The 17,253-nt window shown below is 36.9% G+C and overlaps 1 protein-coding gene across 4 annotated transcripts in view; it reads left to right on the top strand.

The window, feature by feature from the left end:
- The window catches only part of NEO1 (neogenin 1), a 193,758-nt gene that overhangs the window by 132,172 nt on the left and 44,333 nt on the right, over positions 1–17,253 (top strand). For 3 of the 4 annotated variants that reach the window (XM_069482076.1, XM_069482094.1, XM_069482085.1), the window contains exons 8-11: positions 1,198–1,357; positions 8,702–8,856; positions 13,100–13,248; positions 13,624–13,762. In XM_069482076.1, coding sequence (XP_069338177.1) covers positions 1,198–1,357; positions 8,702–8,856; positions 13,100–13,248; positions 13,624–13,762 — 603 coding nt within the window. Of the gene's footprint in view, positions 1–1,137; positions 1,358–8,701; positions 8,857–13,099; positions 13,249–13,623; positions 13,763–17,253 lie in introns of all 4 variants that reach the window. The other variant, XM_069482066.1, reaches the window with a different exon arrangement.

The raw sequence follows: 17,253 nt of genomic DNA, 5'->3' as shown, positions 1-17,253 counted from the left end.
TTAGACTGCCTCACTCACAGACATCTCTAGAAGGTTCTTGCCCTACCACTTCATTCAAAACTAGGTCCACAGATTTCATGTTTTCCTCTCTGCCTCTCCTACTAATTTCCCCATCAAGGTTTTGACACAATTCTGACAAATTCTTAGTTTAAAATTTTCAGATTAAACTTCTACTTTCTGACCCGAAAGTGAAGGACCCTTTAGGTTTAGTATTAGGAATAAATTTCTACAGTCAAGGCTGTCCAACGATAGAATGGGCTGCCCTAGGAGGCAATAACTGCAGGAGGCATGACTGCAGGTAAACAAGCAGAGGCTTTGACCAGCAGAGCTTTGGCTTTACACTGCTTCATCTCTCCCATCCCATCCCTGAGGTCTGCAAGCCATTTTAGTGTACATTGCAGTGAAGATCATAACTAATGGATAAGTTGCCTGACTGTTGTGTTTTTGTGGCTTTGGAATTTTTGATTCAGGATTTTATACTGTCGTAGTTAAATGAATTGATAAGATAGCAAATGAAGTTTGACTCAGCCAAGCGAGGAAGTCTGTCGACCTTCCCTGGGTTTTGCCTACTACTGAGAACAGGGTTTAATATTAGGTTGAAGTTGAAGATGTGGCTCTCAAATCTCCTGCAGAGCTGAAGACACACACAGCTCTGAAGTCCTGACAGCCGTGGCCTGTATTGAGTGTAACTGGGCTCATCCATACTAACACATTCCATGTGTTAAAGTGGAAGAAAATACTGAGGTGTCATTTATGAGACTTTTATAGGCAAAGTTTGACAGATGTTGCATGCTGCTTACAGGACTAAGAAAATTACTTGGACACTGCTGTGTCCTTCTGTGAGACGTTTTATTCTCAGCTATCACCCTCCCTGTCCCTTGCCCATAACCATTATAGTGGCCAGAAAGTCTGCCTGCTCTACAGTGATGTGTCTGGAATACTGCCCATTAGTTTTCAGTAGTTACCCCTGGCCTGCATGTTAGCCTTCAGTTTAATGGCCTTTTTTATGTTCATTCATTTTATTTTATTTCCCATCGTGGTTTTGTTTATTTCTTTTTTGTTTTTGTTTTTTCTGTTCTCTTTTTTAAAACCGTCGTGGTTTGCCCTTCATATTCCCCAATGTTTGCACATGACAAGATGTTGCCATCCCAACATTACCTCCCACTTCACTGACCAGTGCCACTACTGACCATCTAGCACCAGCCACAACGGGACCATTGCCTTCAGCTCCTCGGGATGTGGTGGCCTCCCTGGTCTCTACTCGCTTCATCAAATTGACATGGCGGACACCTGCATCAGATCCTCATGGAGACAACCTTACCTACTCTGTATTCTACACCAAGGAAGGAATTGCTAGGTAAGTGCCTATCTGTCTGGAGCCAGTTGGCTGCATCTTGGTCCACCCCAGCCCAGTCCTGCTCACACTGGCTCTCTGTTGTGCAAGATCTGTACCAATTCTTAGTCCAGAAAATATGATCACTGAGATGCATCTTTTGTAATTTTAGGTCATGAAATAAATTCCCCAACAGACTTAAGTCCTGCTATTCTTTCCTGCCTTTCTGGGATGATTTGAGAAGAGGATAGAGCTATGTAGGTGGAAATATTCAGACATAACCAGGATTACCCTTTTTTCATAAGATTCAGTCAGCATAGATTCTAGAGATTAAGGTAGACTTAATTTATTGAAATAATCTTAATGAATATTTGCCTGCACCATTATGTGGTGTGTGCCACTGAGCTTGAGGGGTTCTCCTTGACAGTGAAAGCATAGTGACTGATTTTTCCTAAAACAGCATTTTCATGAAATTCCTTTCCATCTCCACCCCTCTCAGGAACTCACATTGCTTATAGAAGAATATCCACAGTCTCCAAGCTACTTTATTCCTCAGGCTGGCTTTATTTTTATCTGTCCAACCTGATTTTCCTTTTTTCCCCAGTTTAACTCACTTCATAATGAAACCAGTCTAATTCTTATCACTGTAGCCTTTTTTCCCCAGTCTGTTCTCTTCAGTTACTTCCCACTTTCCTATCTTCAGCTAAAGCTAAATTCAGTTAATCCTTCTTGACCCAGCTTAAGCCCCATGAAGTTCTCATAGAGCTTTCCCCAGTTTTTTTTTTTGTTTTTTTTTTTTTTAGCACATACAGCATTTCCCTTACATGTGTGTTTGTACTACTAATATTGGCATTTGAAAGATAACACATGATCTTTTACTGCCTTAAGTAGTTGTTCTTCAATTGTGTGATGTGTATTTGTGTTGTTTTCCCAACCAGATAGATTATAAACTCTTTGGGAGGAGCCATGCCAGGTGCTCTGTTCACACTTTGCTGACTGGATTCCTTCATTGTGCTTTCTTCACACCAGAATAAGAAAGCTAAATTACCTGTTTTGATTAGAGCCCTAATACATCTAACAAAGCTTGTATTTCTACTAAGGTGCTTACAGTTGATACATATTGTAGTTAATACCAGACTGGCAAGTTCAGCAAGTGCAAGACCCCTTACTTTAATACACTTGTGAGGTCTGAGTGCCATAATTTGAGACCAATAAGTGGAGCTACTCACTGGGTGATGTTTACCTGAATACTGTACTGATGTTCTGCATTTTACAAGGGTAAGGAAACATAGTTCTATATGAAAAAAGGCAAGACGTTACTACCAAACAGCAAGTTTCAGTATCACTGTTAAAGTATCTTCGATAGACTTTGACATCTCATTGCAAATCTCATAGGCATTCACAGAAGGAAGAAAGTATTTAGTAACTCCTTTGCATGATAAGCTTTTTTCCCCACATTGGGTGGGGCCTTAGCACTTGTTGTGCCTTCTAATAGAAATGCATTTCCCTCACAATAATTATGTCTGGCTTCTTGTCTGTCATCCTTAGATGACATCTTCTCAGGCCTTCCTGAATACCCACCCAAACTTAGTCCCCTCAGTCACTGTCACACGGTGGTGTATTAGAGCCAGCTTGTTCCCAAGCCAATTGTTAAATTTTCAGGAAGTGTTACAAACCTGATGACATGACTTGGCAGCTTGAAATTGGCCATGGTGGGAGTATTTACAGTGACAAATTCTACAAACCAAGCCTGATTGTTAAATATTTACCAGAACACCACTGCTATCACATCACCCTTTTTTCGTTTGTTTTGGGATTTTTTTTCCTTTTATTTTGTTGTTTTCAGAGCCCTTATCACTCTTGAAGTTTTCTCTTTTATTAACATATTTATTCTGTCTTGTTGAACAGAGTATCTCCAGCACCTGGAACAGAGCCTGGCATATAGTAACACTAAATGAATATTTATTAAGTGAATACATAATTTCAGTCAGTGGAGAAATAATAGATTATTCAAGAAATCACATTGAGATAATTGTCTATTTTGGTGAGAAAAAAATCCCTATTTTAAATTATAGCTTGATTAAGATGCAAATATTTTTAAAATCTATAAATGTAATAAAAGTAACTATAGAAATTATTTTTATCATTTGGGGAGTAGGAAAGGGCTTTTAGAAGAAGATAGATAAATCCAGAAGCCATAATAGGAAAGACTGACAAAGTTACAAATTATAAGTAAAAGATATCCCAAGAGGCAAATGACAAAAGTAGATGATTCACAGAAGTTAGTGGAAAGCCCATTAGAGTTAAAAGGATTTCACCATCCCTAGAAATCTGGGAAATGCAAAATAATGAGTTATTTTTCATCCATAAGGCTGGTATAAATTTTAAGTTAATATCCAGTGTTCAGTGAGTTGAAGGCTGGGAAAAAAATCCACTCTAGGCTGTTGGCACCAATATAAATAAGAATAGTCTCTAGGGAAGGTGATGTGGCAAGTTTTTAAAAACTTTTTAATATACATGGCCTTCAATCAAACAATTACATGTCTAGGTATCTGTCCTATAAATATACAGATATATGTACACACACAAATATATATATATATATTTATACACACATGGATTGAGCACTCATACAAAAATGTCTATTGTACTATTGCATGCAAGAATAAAAAATAAATAATATGAATGTCCATTGATAGAGGAATGGGCATATAATAGTCATACGCCACATAACATTTTAAACAACAGACTACGTATATGATGGTGTTCCCATAAGATTATACTACTGTATTCTTACTGTACCTTTTCTGTTTAGATACACAGATATTTACCATTATTTTCCAGTTGCCTACAGTATTCAGTACAGTAACATGCTATACATATTTGTAGCCTAGGAGCAGTAGGCTACACCATATAGCTTAAGTGTGTCATAGGCCATACCACAGATGTTTGTGTAAGTACATTCTTTTCACACTATGACAAAATCACCTAACAACTCATTTCTCAGGAGGCATCCCTGTTGTTAAGCAATGCACAACTGTATATATATCTATATAAAGTGTGATGCAGCTGTTTTTTAAAATGATATATCTATATATTTGGATGTATACATAAATGTTTAGAGCAACAGTTCTCAACCGGGGACAATTTTGCCCCCCATCCTTCAATGGACATTTAGCAATGTTGGTGATATTTTCGGTTGCCACAGCTGGGGTGAAAGGGATACTTACTGGCATCTAGTGGGTAGAGGCCAGAGATGGCTGATAAATATCCTCTAATACGATGCACAGGACAAACAGCCCCCCATAGCAAAGAATTATCCCTGCCCAGTCTCAATAGAAAGAAACCCTGGCATGGAGAAATCTGGTGACATGCTCATCAATACGTACCACAAGTAGGTCTTGGGTAGGACAGGTTGTGAGGAAGGAGAACTGGAACTTTTTTTTTTTTTTTAAACTTTATATACTTTAAAATTTTAATGTTTTTAATGAGACTCTGTTGTTTACATTTAAAATATTTACTTAATGGACCATGGGTTGGAGTAAGCAGGGATGATTAGTAAATTAAGTTGTTGGGAGAAATATAGAATTTAAATTGGCAGAGGCAGTTGGACATGACAAGTATGTGTAAAGGAAGAGGAAATGCAAGGTGAGGGTCCAGTTCCATCTGCGTGTTTGATGTGAGAAGGATGAGAAGGCAAGAAAGCCTACCTGGCTTAGAGTTTTGGGGAGATATTAGTAAGAGATTAGGATAAAGTGGAAGTTTGGAACCAGATATCGGAATGCCAATAAGAATTTGGACATAATAAGACAAGAAGGGACCATTTTAAATTCTTGAAAAAGTGTAACTGTGACTTTATTAAACAGTTTGTATCAGCAGTACTTTGGAAGCACTACACAAGTTTAGAGAAGAGAGAAAATGGAGTTAGGGAGATAAAGTAAGTAGTAGTTATGTTAATCTAGATGTGTGATAGTTGATGGCCTGGATGAAGATGAAGGCAGTGACTTGGTGTGGATGGGATAAATTTAGGAAACATTTAAAAGAAAGATTTTTAGAGATCATAAAATTTTTTTGTTACTTTGAGTTTATGATTTCTGAATAGAGGCAGTGAAGGAGTAAAGAACTAAGTCAAAACACTATCTCCTGACTACTTGTTTTATAAACAAAATTTACTTAACCTTTATAAGCTTAAATTTTCTCATCTAAAAAAACTAGGATAATAAATTTACTTCACAAACTTATAATAAGAATTCAATGTGAAGATGTATGCTGCTACCTGCATTTGCAAATGCCCCCTATTTCAACCACCAGGTGGCACTATGTGCCTTGGTCGTGAGCTATAATTCTATTGGATACCTGAGTTGCCTGAGATTCCAAAGGGTCCTTCCCTTGACTTTTCAGCTATGAAATTTTCATCTTTTTCTTTAAAGCCTTTAATTTGAACAGCGGTACTTTCTGATATTAACCATTAAATATAGAATAAAGAGTAAGTTAGTCCTAATATTGATAACATTTTAGAGACAGATGGAGCCTTAGAGATCTGTTAGTCAAGTCAAGGGATTGGCCAACTATGGACCCTGGGTCAAATCAGAGCTGTTATTTTTATGGCCATGGAGCTAAGAATACTTTTTACATTTTTCAGTGGTTATATTTTGAAAGGTTATATAAGTAACTATATAGTATCCACCATTTTGCCTCTTAGCCTATAAATAGTACTGTCAGGCTCTTTAAGAAAAAGTTTGCCCACCCCATCTCCTTCTTTTACCTAACACATAAGGAAAGTGAGGCCCAGAAAGAGTTAGTGACTTAACTGTAGTCCCTTAGCAAGCTAGTAGCATTGCCGGAACTAGAATTGGATCTCCTAACTTCTAGCCCAGCAATGTCTTAATATAAAGTGTGCTTTTTTTCTTTTCCTTTTAACTCTTAGCTATCATATTCTACCCTAAGTACCATTGTAGTCTCACACATTTATGAGAATTGCTATTTCTAGTGCTCCTTGGATCTTGTCCTGAAGTCGAGATTTTTTCCTGGATGTAACCTCAGACCAGTCTAATGCCAGAAGTCTTTTTAGGTGCTGGGTTTTTCATCTTAGGAAATCAGACCTATGACTGATTTTTTTTTTTTAATAGTAATGCTTCTATCAAATTTTTTTTTAGGTTTCAGTAACCTTCACTCATTTCTCCCATTTTTTTTCCTTTCACATGGGAACAAACAAAAAATATACAGGATATTATCATCATACAAGGTTTACATATCAGAAGGCAAATTTTCATTCGTTAATTTGATATGTATTTGTGATGCATCTTCCATGTATGAGCATTCTGCTCAGTGCTTCTGGAGTATGTGAACATGAATGAGACACAGACTTTTTGCTTCAGCTTAAAGTAAAATAGCACCACTACTGCTCAGTATCTTTCTAGAAGAAAACTTGTTTAAACTTTTATGTACAGGGTGATCAAAAGAGACCTAATCTGTGCTCTCCCATGGAGCTTTTAGCTTAGTGTAAAATTCAATATAGTTGACCCTTGAACAACACAGGGTTAGGGGCACTGACCCCTACCCATAGTCACAAATCCATGTATAAATTTGACTCCTCAAAAACTTAACCACCAATGGCCTACGGTTGACTGGAAGCCTCACTGATGACATTAACAGTCGATTAACACACGTTTTTGTATGTTATATGTATTGTATTCTTGCAATAAAGTAAGCTAGAGAAAAGAAAATGTTATCAAGAGAATCATAAGGAGAAGAAAATAAACTTACTATTCATTAAGTGGAAGTGGATCCTCATAAAGGTCTTCATCATCATTGAGTAGGCTGAGGAGGAGGAAGGGCTAGTCTTGCTGTCTCAGGTGACAGAGGTGGAGGAGGTGGAAAGGGAGGCAGGAAAGGCAGGCACACTCCCTGTATTTTTATTTTTTAAAAATCCACTTATAAGTGGACCTGTGCAGTTCAAACTGTGTTGTTCGAGGGTCCTCTGTACTTCCTATTAGACAGTGATCATTTGTGATCACACTAAGTGTCAGAAACGTCAAAGTGTAAGAAATCAGTTGATATCCTCCTAAATGCTGTGATTGAGAGATTTAGCTGAAGGGAAAATAGTATTTATATTAATAGATATCTCAAATATCATTGAGCAATACTTTTTGTTACTACAATACTCTTTTCCAGGGGAACTGATTATAGGGAAATATCATCTGTAAATATTATGTGGGTACTGTCCATTTTTTTTTAATTAAAGTAGCTTAGGGAACTATAGAAAACTATTGGAAAACTCTTCTTTGAAATGCAAATGTTCCCATGAAATTAGACAAATTGGCATATGATTATGTAGACCTAAACAAATTTTAATTAGCCATTTCAAGGCAAATTATCAATATTTTAAAGAAAGAATTTTAATTCAACAGTTTAAAATAATTTCTTCAACAGAGTAGTTTTGGGCTCTGTGATTACTTTCTCAAGATAGGTACAGCTCTTTCCTCACATGAGTGATAATTCCTAAAGGCCAACTGTTTGTCTGAAACAAATTCCTTCATGATATTTGCTGCAAACTCTTTATAATATAGTCTGGTTTTGTTATAGTAAGTATGGTAGACTGAGCATAATTGCAGACCTGATTTGGACACACAAACCCTCCCAGGTGGAGCCTGGACGCTACCTTTTTGCAAAGAACCTAGATAACTGTTTTCCATTTTCATCTTGTAGTACTAGATCCCTGGATTCATTTGTGGTGTTTGTGAAAAGATTTGTCAAACATTTCAGATCACTTCAAAAGGAGTATTATCTTTAAGAAATAAATTATAAAAGTCAGTGTCATGATCAGCTTATTTTATAGATTGAGTTACATTTAGGATTCATTTAAATTTTTAATGTTTTTGTTCCCAGTTTAAAAAGTGATAACCTCTTTCTTCTTATGAAGAGTCTCTTGTCCACAATATACACAGCATTTCTTGATATTTTCTGTGAAATATCATTAGGTCATGCATACGTCCATTTTCTTTTGATTTCCCTAAGAATCACTCCTTAAAACTCAATGATTCTAAAGCCTACAAAGTTGATGACCAGCTGCCCCATTTGAAATGACACTGAAAAGTGCCCTGTGTCTTCTCTGAAAGGAAGTTGTGATTATGTTCAGCGACATCAATAATGTTTAAGCAAGAACATCAGCAACTTGTCAGACATGTATGATTTTGCTCTTTTGCTAGTCACCGTATTCTGTGCACTGTCCTGCTTCCAAAGGTTTCATTTTTTGAGTTAATTTGACTTAAACTGTTAAATTTTGATGTGGAATGGAAAATGAAACTGTACATCCTAGAAATATTCCTAATTGATGCTCTTTCTCTCCACATCCTTCTTTGTCTAAAGGGAACGTGTTGAGAATACCAGTCGCCCAGGAGAAATGCAGGTAACCATTCAAAACCTGATGCCGGCAACAGTGTACATCTTTAGAGTCATGGCTCAAAATAAGCATGGCTCAGGAGAGAGTTCAGCGCCACTGCGAGTAGAAACACAGCCTGAGGGTAAGTCTTTCACTTGCCTGGCAGCCCCACCTGGAGGTAGACCTAGATGGAGGTCTAGCTTATGTTTAATCTTTAATCTTATGTTTAATCTTTACCTTCAAGGTCCTTGTGAATTAGGGGAAACAAAATTAATATGCATCAAAGAATAGCAAATAGTATAAGATAATATAATTCTGCTGATGCTTTTCTACATATTTATATTTTACTAATCCTTTAAGACTTAGGTCAAAGGCCTTCTAGAATCTTTCTTCTGATTCTAATATTGTATCTGTGCAATTTGAGATAAATTATTACTTCCTTCAGTTAAGTTTATGAGTCTGTCTTGCTTATTTTACAGCAAAGACAGAGCCTTTGTCATCCTTGTATTTCCCACAGTGTCTAATGTAATGCCTTGTATATGAAGTAGGTACTTAATGATTGTTGTCAACTTGATTGCTCTCTATTAATATATTCCACACTCTTTTGAATCTATTTGAGGCTTTATTTTGGACCTATAGTCTTTTGTACTAAATAGTGTTACTTCTGATTACATTTCTAAGATTTTCTGTGAGTGAGATGAGTGTCAGGTTGATTTATATTATAAGTGTCTTCTATATCTTAAGTTTTGGTTATAAACTACAGGCCTAAAATTATAAGTAATCAAATTACAATTGATACTTTTGCCACTTGAGGCTTTCTTCTAGACTTTTGCTTTCTCTTAACACAAGCCACTGTTTTTCCTTACAGCATTCTTCAGGCTACTTTTACTATTAATGCACTAGTTTTTCTGTGTTAACAAATATCCAATAATAAATATTTTGCTTTTAGTAAGGAGCGTGTGAGATATGTTTGCAAAAGTTACTGACCAGGAAACTGAACAGATAAGATGAATTTACCAGTGAAACTTTGGAAATAATTTAAGAACTTTACCTGATGGTAGAATAAATAAAGAAGCCATGGAACTTCACTCTCTAATACTGCAGAAAGTCGTTCACTCATCAAACATTTACTGAGTATCTCCTACACCAGCTAATGTGCAAGGTAGTAGAGATACTGGAATGAGCTAGATAAGACTTCTCCCCTTAAGGAAGGAGCAGGTGAGGCCAGATGCTGTGGCTCATGCCTGTGATCCCAGAACTTGGGTAGGGCTGAGGTGGGAGGATCATTTGAGGCCAGGAGTTTGAGACTAGCCTGGGCAATACAGCAAGACCCCATCTCTAAAATTTTTTTTAAAAAACTTAGGCTTGGTGGTGCATGCCTGAAGTCCCAGCTACTTGGGAGGCTGAGGCAGGAGGATCATTTGAGCCCAGGAGTTTGAGGTTGCAGTGAGCTATGATTGTGCCACTGCACTCCAGCCTTGACAACAGTATGAGCCCCTGTCTCTAAAAAAAAAAAAAAAAAAAAAAAAGAATGAGCAGGCAAGGTTGAAGACCATTGCTCATTTAAGCGATAGAGAGTGAACATCAGGAATCAAACCCAGGCATGAACAAGAGAGCCATCAGAAAATCAGGGGTTTGATTTAAGGAAAGAATATGTTCTCATTACAGGGAAAAGATGTTGAATTTTACAGTTATTTGTGTTCAGACAAGAGCAGGAATATTCCATTAGGTTTCAAGCTCAGTTACCCTCCATTAGCTTTTAGGTACAAGCATCATTCATGAGAGATACTGTAATACAGAACAAGGAAAAAGTACTGTAAGAGATAGGTAAGTCAAGTCAGTACCCTAGGAAAAGATGAGATCTGAGGTTGGCCTTGACTTAATGCGAGCATTCTTGGGAAAGGAATTTGCATGACCTAGATCCCAGAAATAGAATCAAGCAGTGCACATGCAAGGTGAGGCATGATGAGAATGAAGGAACAAACCACTGGATTGGATCCAGTGCAAGGGTTCTATCCTGAGGCTATGAACTTCTGAAAATATTTTTATGTCCGTTCGTATTCACGTTTCCTTTGGAAAGAATCTATAGCTTTCATTATCATTTCAGAGATTGTGAATCAAATTGTTGAGAACCACTGAACTAGGAGGGTCATTGTCAAATTTAGAGATGAAAGAAAAGATGTAAAGAGTGGATTTACTGAGTGCCTACCAGGTTCCAGTTACCGTGTTAGACAGTCAGCATATAAAGATAAGTACGACCTTTCTGTCTGCAGGGCGTTGGCAGTCTGGTACCAGGCAGACAAGTAAATAGACAACAGCATGGTGTGTTATCCTCTTACAGGAGGTAGGCAGCATAGTCATTTCTTCAAGGAGTTTGGCTAAAAGAAAGTAGTTAAATGAGAGTATGAGAGTAAAGGTCATCAGGTTCTGTTGAGGGTATTTTAGGGATGGAGAGAGACTGTAACATGTTTTGGCAAAGGAGAAGCAGTTAGTGAGAAAGATTTGCATTTCATCTGGAGGTATTCAGCTTGTGCGTGGGAGGCATAAATGTTGGAGTCAGCCCTTGGAAAATATTTTACATATTTAGCTTCGCAAACCAACTTAAAATTTTTTCCATTTATTATGCCACTGTACAGCTGAAATGAAAGAATTCATTAGCGCCTTTTTTAGGATCATATTTGCCTATGCTTAGCCAATGAATATATTGAAAGTGATTTCAAGAGAATTTAGGGGCTGTTTTGTTTTTCTTCCCCTTTAATAAGTTAGAGGAAAGTTTTCTATAGCAGCAGAAGTGCGACAAATCCCACCTGTTAGACTGCATAAAATATGCTCTTAACATTAAATGAATAACATGATTCATAACTAAATCAAACAACTGTTAGAGTAACCATTTTCACTACTTTGGTAGCAAAACTAATCTTCCAAGCTGTGGTGCTATTATTCAAGAAAGCCAGTTTGTTTTACATTTTGTTAGTTTTTTCCCTTCTCAGCTCTTAAATCTAATGGATGTCTGTCACAGAAACACTACTGCCAGAGAAATTGTTTTCAAATATAGAATGTCTACCAAAGTGTAGGCATAGGCAGCTACCCAGAATTTGTGTATAAATTGGGACTGGAACCCGTCAGTCAGACAAAATGAATGTAGTACAAGAGTAGGTTTGTGAGCCATTGTAGGAGTTAAAGCCAGATAGACAGTTGATTAGTGAACCAGTGACCCAGTCTTCCAAATCACATATGTCCTGCTGAGGGTATTGTAATAATCTCTTTACTGGTCTTGAGCCCATGTTTTAGAATCAGAAAGTGTTCAACTCTTGGCTCCACCACTAGCTAGCTTTCCCATCACTTGGGAAAGGTTGATAACCTCACAACCTCATCTGTAAATGCGGATGATAATAGTATCCCTTTCATAAATGAGAAGATACATGTAAAGGACTTAATGCTTGACTGATTATAACCATTCTGTAAGTGGTAGCTATTTTAAAAATTGATTACTATTCCTCTATCTAATATTATTCCTTTACTGTTTTTCATCTATGCATGTGTTCACATGTCCTTTCTAAACATGGATCTGATCATATCATGCTCCTCATAATTTTCAGTAATTGCCTAACACCTCCTAGAGAAAATGCAAACTGCACAGCAGGGTATTAGAGGTTCTTCACTATCGGACTTGTCTCCCTGTCAACATTACTTCTCCCACATCTATGCTGCATTCCAACCAAGCTAAAACCACTTAGCACTGTCTTTTCACATATCCTCCTTATTGACTCTATTGACTGGAATAATTTCCCCCTTGGTATCTGAGAAAAGTATTCATTCTTCTTGACTCTAAGATGTCTTCATCAATCCTTCCCTTCCCTGCCCAACCCCTCCCAAAGCAGAATTATGTATTCTTCTGTTGTTGTTACACCCATTACCTAAATCTGTTAGCACTTATGACATTTTTTGTAACTGTTTGTATGTCCGACTTCCCTACCAGACAGGGAGTTTTTGTGGGCAGGGACTCTGTCCATCACTGTATTCCTATTGCCTACCACAGCGTCTGGCAAAAGATGGGTCTCTCTTTGTGGTGGTTGCTTTTATGTGCTGCATAGTCCTGCTGCAATACTAGGGTTTTATAAACCACAAGAAGAGTTTTGCAGTGTATATTTTTTCCTTATTTTGAATAAATTGGGGATACTTCACAGATAATTTCTGGTTTTGATTTGAATCGTAAAACAGAAAATGTGTTCATATATTATACTAAAACCACTTAATCAAATAATTGTTTTGTTACCTTTTATTATTTTTAAAACATGGCCAATATAACAGTATTGCCAAGAGTGGTTATTGAGGAGTGCGGTAAGTTTCATTTATATCTTGCTTTCTTGAAATTTTCCTTCTAGTTCAGCTCCCTGGCCCAGCACCTAACATTCGAGCATATGCAACTTCACCTACTTCCATCACTGTCACCTGGGAAACACCATTGTCTGGCAATGGGGAAATTCAAAATTACAAATTGTACTACATGGAAAAAGGGACTGATAAAGAACAGGTATGGAATAAAGCAATTTTTCAAACCATTGATTGGAATAGTGGAGTTGAAATATATCTCCAAAACTCAGTAGATGCTTCACTGAAAATCTGAGGGGGAAAAAAAAGATATATAGGAAATGAAAAGTTAGATTCTATTTCTTCGTACCAAGATTTATTCTGTAGTTTTTACCAGCAAGGGTCACTAAACAGTAAGCAGTATTTCTAAGTAAATTGTCACTGTTTATGATTAATCTGCTTAGACTATTAAATAACATCCCTTAAGAAGGGATAAAAATCTGTATTGTGTAGAATATAAAATTTGTATAGTTCTTTGCTTTGCAGCATTTCTTTTGGCTTGAATTGTATATATACACAGTGTTTTATTTTGTTCAAGGATATTGATGTTTCAAGTCACTCCTATACCATTAATGGGTTGAAAAAGTATACAGAGTATAGTTTCCGAGTGGTGGCCTACAATAAACATGGTCCTGGAGTCTCCACACAAGATGTTGCTGTTCAGACATTATCAGATGGTAAGTCTTGCTTCATTTCAAACAAAATACCATGCTTCATGCCCCCGGTGGTATAATTGATGTCAGGAAGATTCAGTTCAAGTCCCAGTTCTACCCCTTTCTGATAATGTGACTTTGATCGAGTCACTTAACATTTCTGAGCATGTTTCCTTACATGTATAATGTAGATTGTACCAACTTCATTGGGTTGCTGTGAAGATTCAGTAAGAAAGCATAGAATATAAAGTGCCTCATACTGAATAGGCTGTCAGTGTTTGTATTTTTAGCAGAGGCTTCTGTATAAGTAAATACTATTGTTTGTTCATAACACACACTATCCAGGACTGTTGGAAGACTAGCCTTGTTCTACTTAGCAATCTTATTTGTGTGCTAAATTGATCTTTTTAATTCTCAGTATTTTGTGATAGTTTCATTTCTTACCTGTGACTAAATTTCTAAACTAAGCTATCTACATGTACCAATGACCCAGAGCCATGTTTTTCAAACTACAGCCTACCAAAGAGATTAAGAAGGTCAAGACCAGAATTTTTTTAAAAAATATTTTTAGAATAGAACAGAAAAGTTTGTTGTGCTTAGTAATGGTGTGTATTGTTTCATGAAATTCAGCTAAATCCAGCATTTTATAAAAATGTTTTTTTAAAACATGTATATATGTATACAGCCCTTACATATATAAACATTCATGCTTTAGAAGCTATAGTTTAACTCCCTTAAGCAAATGGTCAAACTTAACATCACCAATAAAGGAACAGACTGACCTGTGCCTCCTGGTGCAGTGCAAGGAGAGACACACATCACCTCTTGTATCCCTGCCGAAAATATTTAACTTGAATCTGATCGTGACGAAACAACCAAATATCCAAATGGAGGGAAGTTCTGCAAAAAAATTTTTAAAAATTTTTTAAACTGACCTGGATTCTTAAAATATATTAATTTTATGAAAGGAAAAAAATCTTGGAGAATCATTCTAGAACCTGTAATAGATTAAAGAAGAGTAAAGACATGTAAAAAAACATGTATGATCTTTGCCTGGATCCTGGATCTGGAGGTAAAAACAGCTATAAAAGACACTATTGGTATAATTACTTAATGTTAGAGATATATAATGTTAGGTAGTATTAAATACTAGATATGTTATTCGGTATGGTAGATGCTATTTTGTGTTAAAATTTTCTGAATATGATCATTGTATTGTAGTTTTGCTGGAGAATGTCCTTGTTTTTAGGAGATACATGGCATTTAATGAGGTATGTAGGAGTGAAGTGTGATGACTGCAGTCATCTCTAAGATGATTTAGAAACAATATGTAAGTAGGTAAATCTGTGTATGTGTCATATATAGTGAGAAATAAAGCAGATGTTACACAATATTCACAATTGGTGAATCTAGGAAAAGAATATATGGTGTTCATTGTACTATTCTTGCCACTCTTTTCTGTAGACTTAACATTTTTCGGGATAAAAGGTTGGGAAAAAGAAACAAATGCAAACTATAACCAGTTATAGTTTGGTTAGCCAACTACATGAGCCAGTTGGTTAAGATTTTTAGGAAAAGTTGAGGGGAAAAAATGTTTAACATAGGCTTTTAAATCTACCCATGACCCAGATTTTAACTGTGTTAGGTGGGTAGGTGTGTTGACCACCTATGGGAACTGGATTCGTCTTAGCACGGTGGTTAAGGGCAGCACTTTGGAGTAAGTCACGTCTTGGTTCTGTGCCAGCTGAAACAAATACCTTGGGTAAGTTAACTGCCCTGAACCTCATTGATAGTTTTCTCCTCTACCTAATAGGAATAATAATAGACACTCCCTTGTGAGATTGTTGTAAGAATAAACTCCTGCCATGTCGTGAGCATGCAGCACATTTTGCTGAGACGGTGATGGTGATAAAAACAGCAATGACAACTATGTTGGGTGCCTCTGCAATTAAGTCAGTGCTTAATATGGAGATGATTGGAATCATTCATGTATTTTTTTTCAAAACACAGGTGCTTAGGTCCTCCTCCAGAACCCTCTGCACCTGAATCTCTGGGTTGAGACCTGAGGCACTTTGCTAGGTTCAAGTTACATCAGTGAGCAAGACACATTCTCTGACTTCTAGAAGCTTTAGCTTAGTGGGCACTTAGTTGTATACTTAGTCACCAAATGTTAGAGAAAGGAAGAGAGAAGTTTCCATGGGTGGATTGGGAGAGAAGGGCTAGAGTCAGCATTTTGTGAGTGGAGAGAAAACTAATCAGATCTACTTAAGTTTTCTTTGCTTGCTGTCATCACCATGAAGGGAGGTGTTGGAAGGTGTGTGGGCCACAATACACCTTTGAGTCTACCCATGTTATATTCTAATTTGTGAGAAACTAAAGTTATGTAGCTGTTTGTTTAACCAACAGTCCCAAACTTCTCACATCTAAATGAGTATTCCCTGGTATACAATTGCCTTGGGAAGCCAGATGGTTCACTTTACTGAAACTGTCATTGCATAGATGTCTCTTTGCTCTACTTGGGAACTGCCTTCAGAACCAGTTTAGGAACCCCACAAGAAAGCCAAGCTCACTGATTTATGTACATCTCATTTTGATCCATATTGTCATTACCCAGTTCAGTCACTTATCATATTCATTAGACTTGGTTCCCAAAAATGTGTGGCTCTTCCCCAAGATAAAGATAGGCTATCACCAAGAATACTCACAAAAATACATTTAAGATTCAGACTAAGTCTGGGGTCTAGAAAAGTTTAGAGTATAGAAGAGTTCAGAGCCACTGTACATCCTTGAAATAAGTATATGACTTCCCAAGGGTACAGCCTGACTTGGATATGAGTGCATACCTATATGAAAGTGTCTTAATTTAAAAAATGAATCAAACTTTTTTTTATATGTTTGCTGGCCATTATTCTGTCTTCTTTTGAAAAGTTTCTGTTCATGTCCTTTGCACATTTGTTGATGGAGTTGTTTGATTTTTTTCATGTTGATTTTCTTAAGTTCTATATAGCTTCTTTTTATCAGCCCTTTATCAGATGTGTAGAAAGCAAATATTTTCTCCCATTCTGTAGGTTATCTATTTGTGCTAATGATAGTTTCCTTGGCTGTGCAGAAGCTTTTTAATTTGACTAGGTCCCATTTGTTTATTTTTGTTGCTGCTGTGATTGTTTTGGGGGTCTTCTTCATAAATTCTTTACCTAGGCCAATGTCTAAAAGAGTCTTCCCAACATTTTCTTCCAGAATTCCTAAGGTTTCGTGCCTTAGGTTTAAGTCTATTATCCAACGTGAGTTGATTTTTGTGAGAGGTGAGAGGTGGGCATCCTGTTTCAATCTTCTGCATGTGGATATCCAGTTTTCCCAGCACCACTTATTGAATAGAGATTCTTTTCCCCAATGTATACTTTTGTCTGCTTTGTCAAAGATTAGATGGCAATATGAGGATGGTTTTATATCTGGGGTCTCTGTCCTATTCCAAAGGTCTATATCTCTGTTCTTGTGCCCGTACCATGCTGTTTTGG

This window comes from Eulemur rufifrons, chromosome 2 (assembly GCF_041146395.1).
Source record: "Eulemur rufifrons isolate Redbay chromosome 2, OSU_ERuf_1, whole genome shotgun sequence".
Classification (NCBI taxonomy): domain Eukaryota; kingdom Metazoa; phylum Chordata; class Mammalia; order Primates; family Lemuridae; genus Eulemur; species Eulemur rufifrons.
The sequence above is the reverse complement of the archived record's forward strand: the minus strand, read 5'-3'. Positions and strand labels throughout refer to the sequence as shown.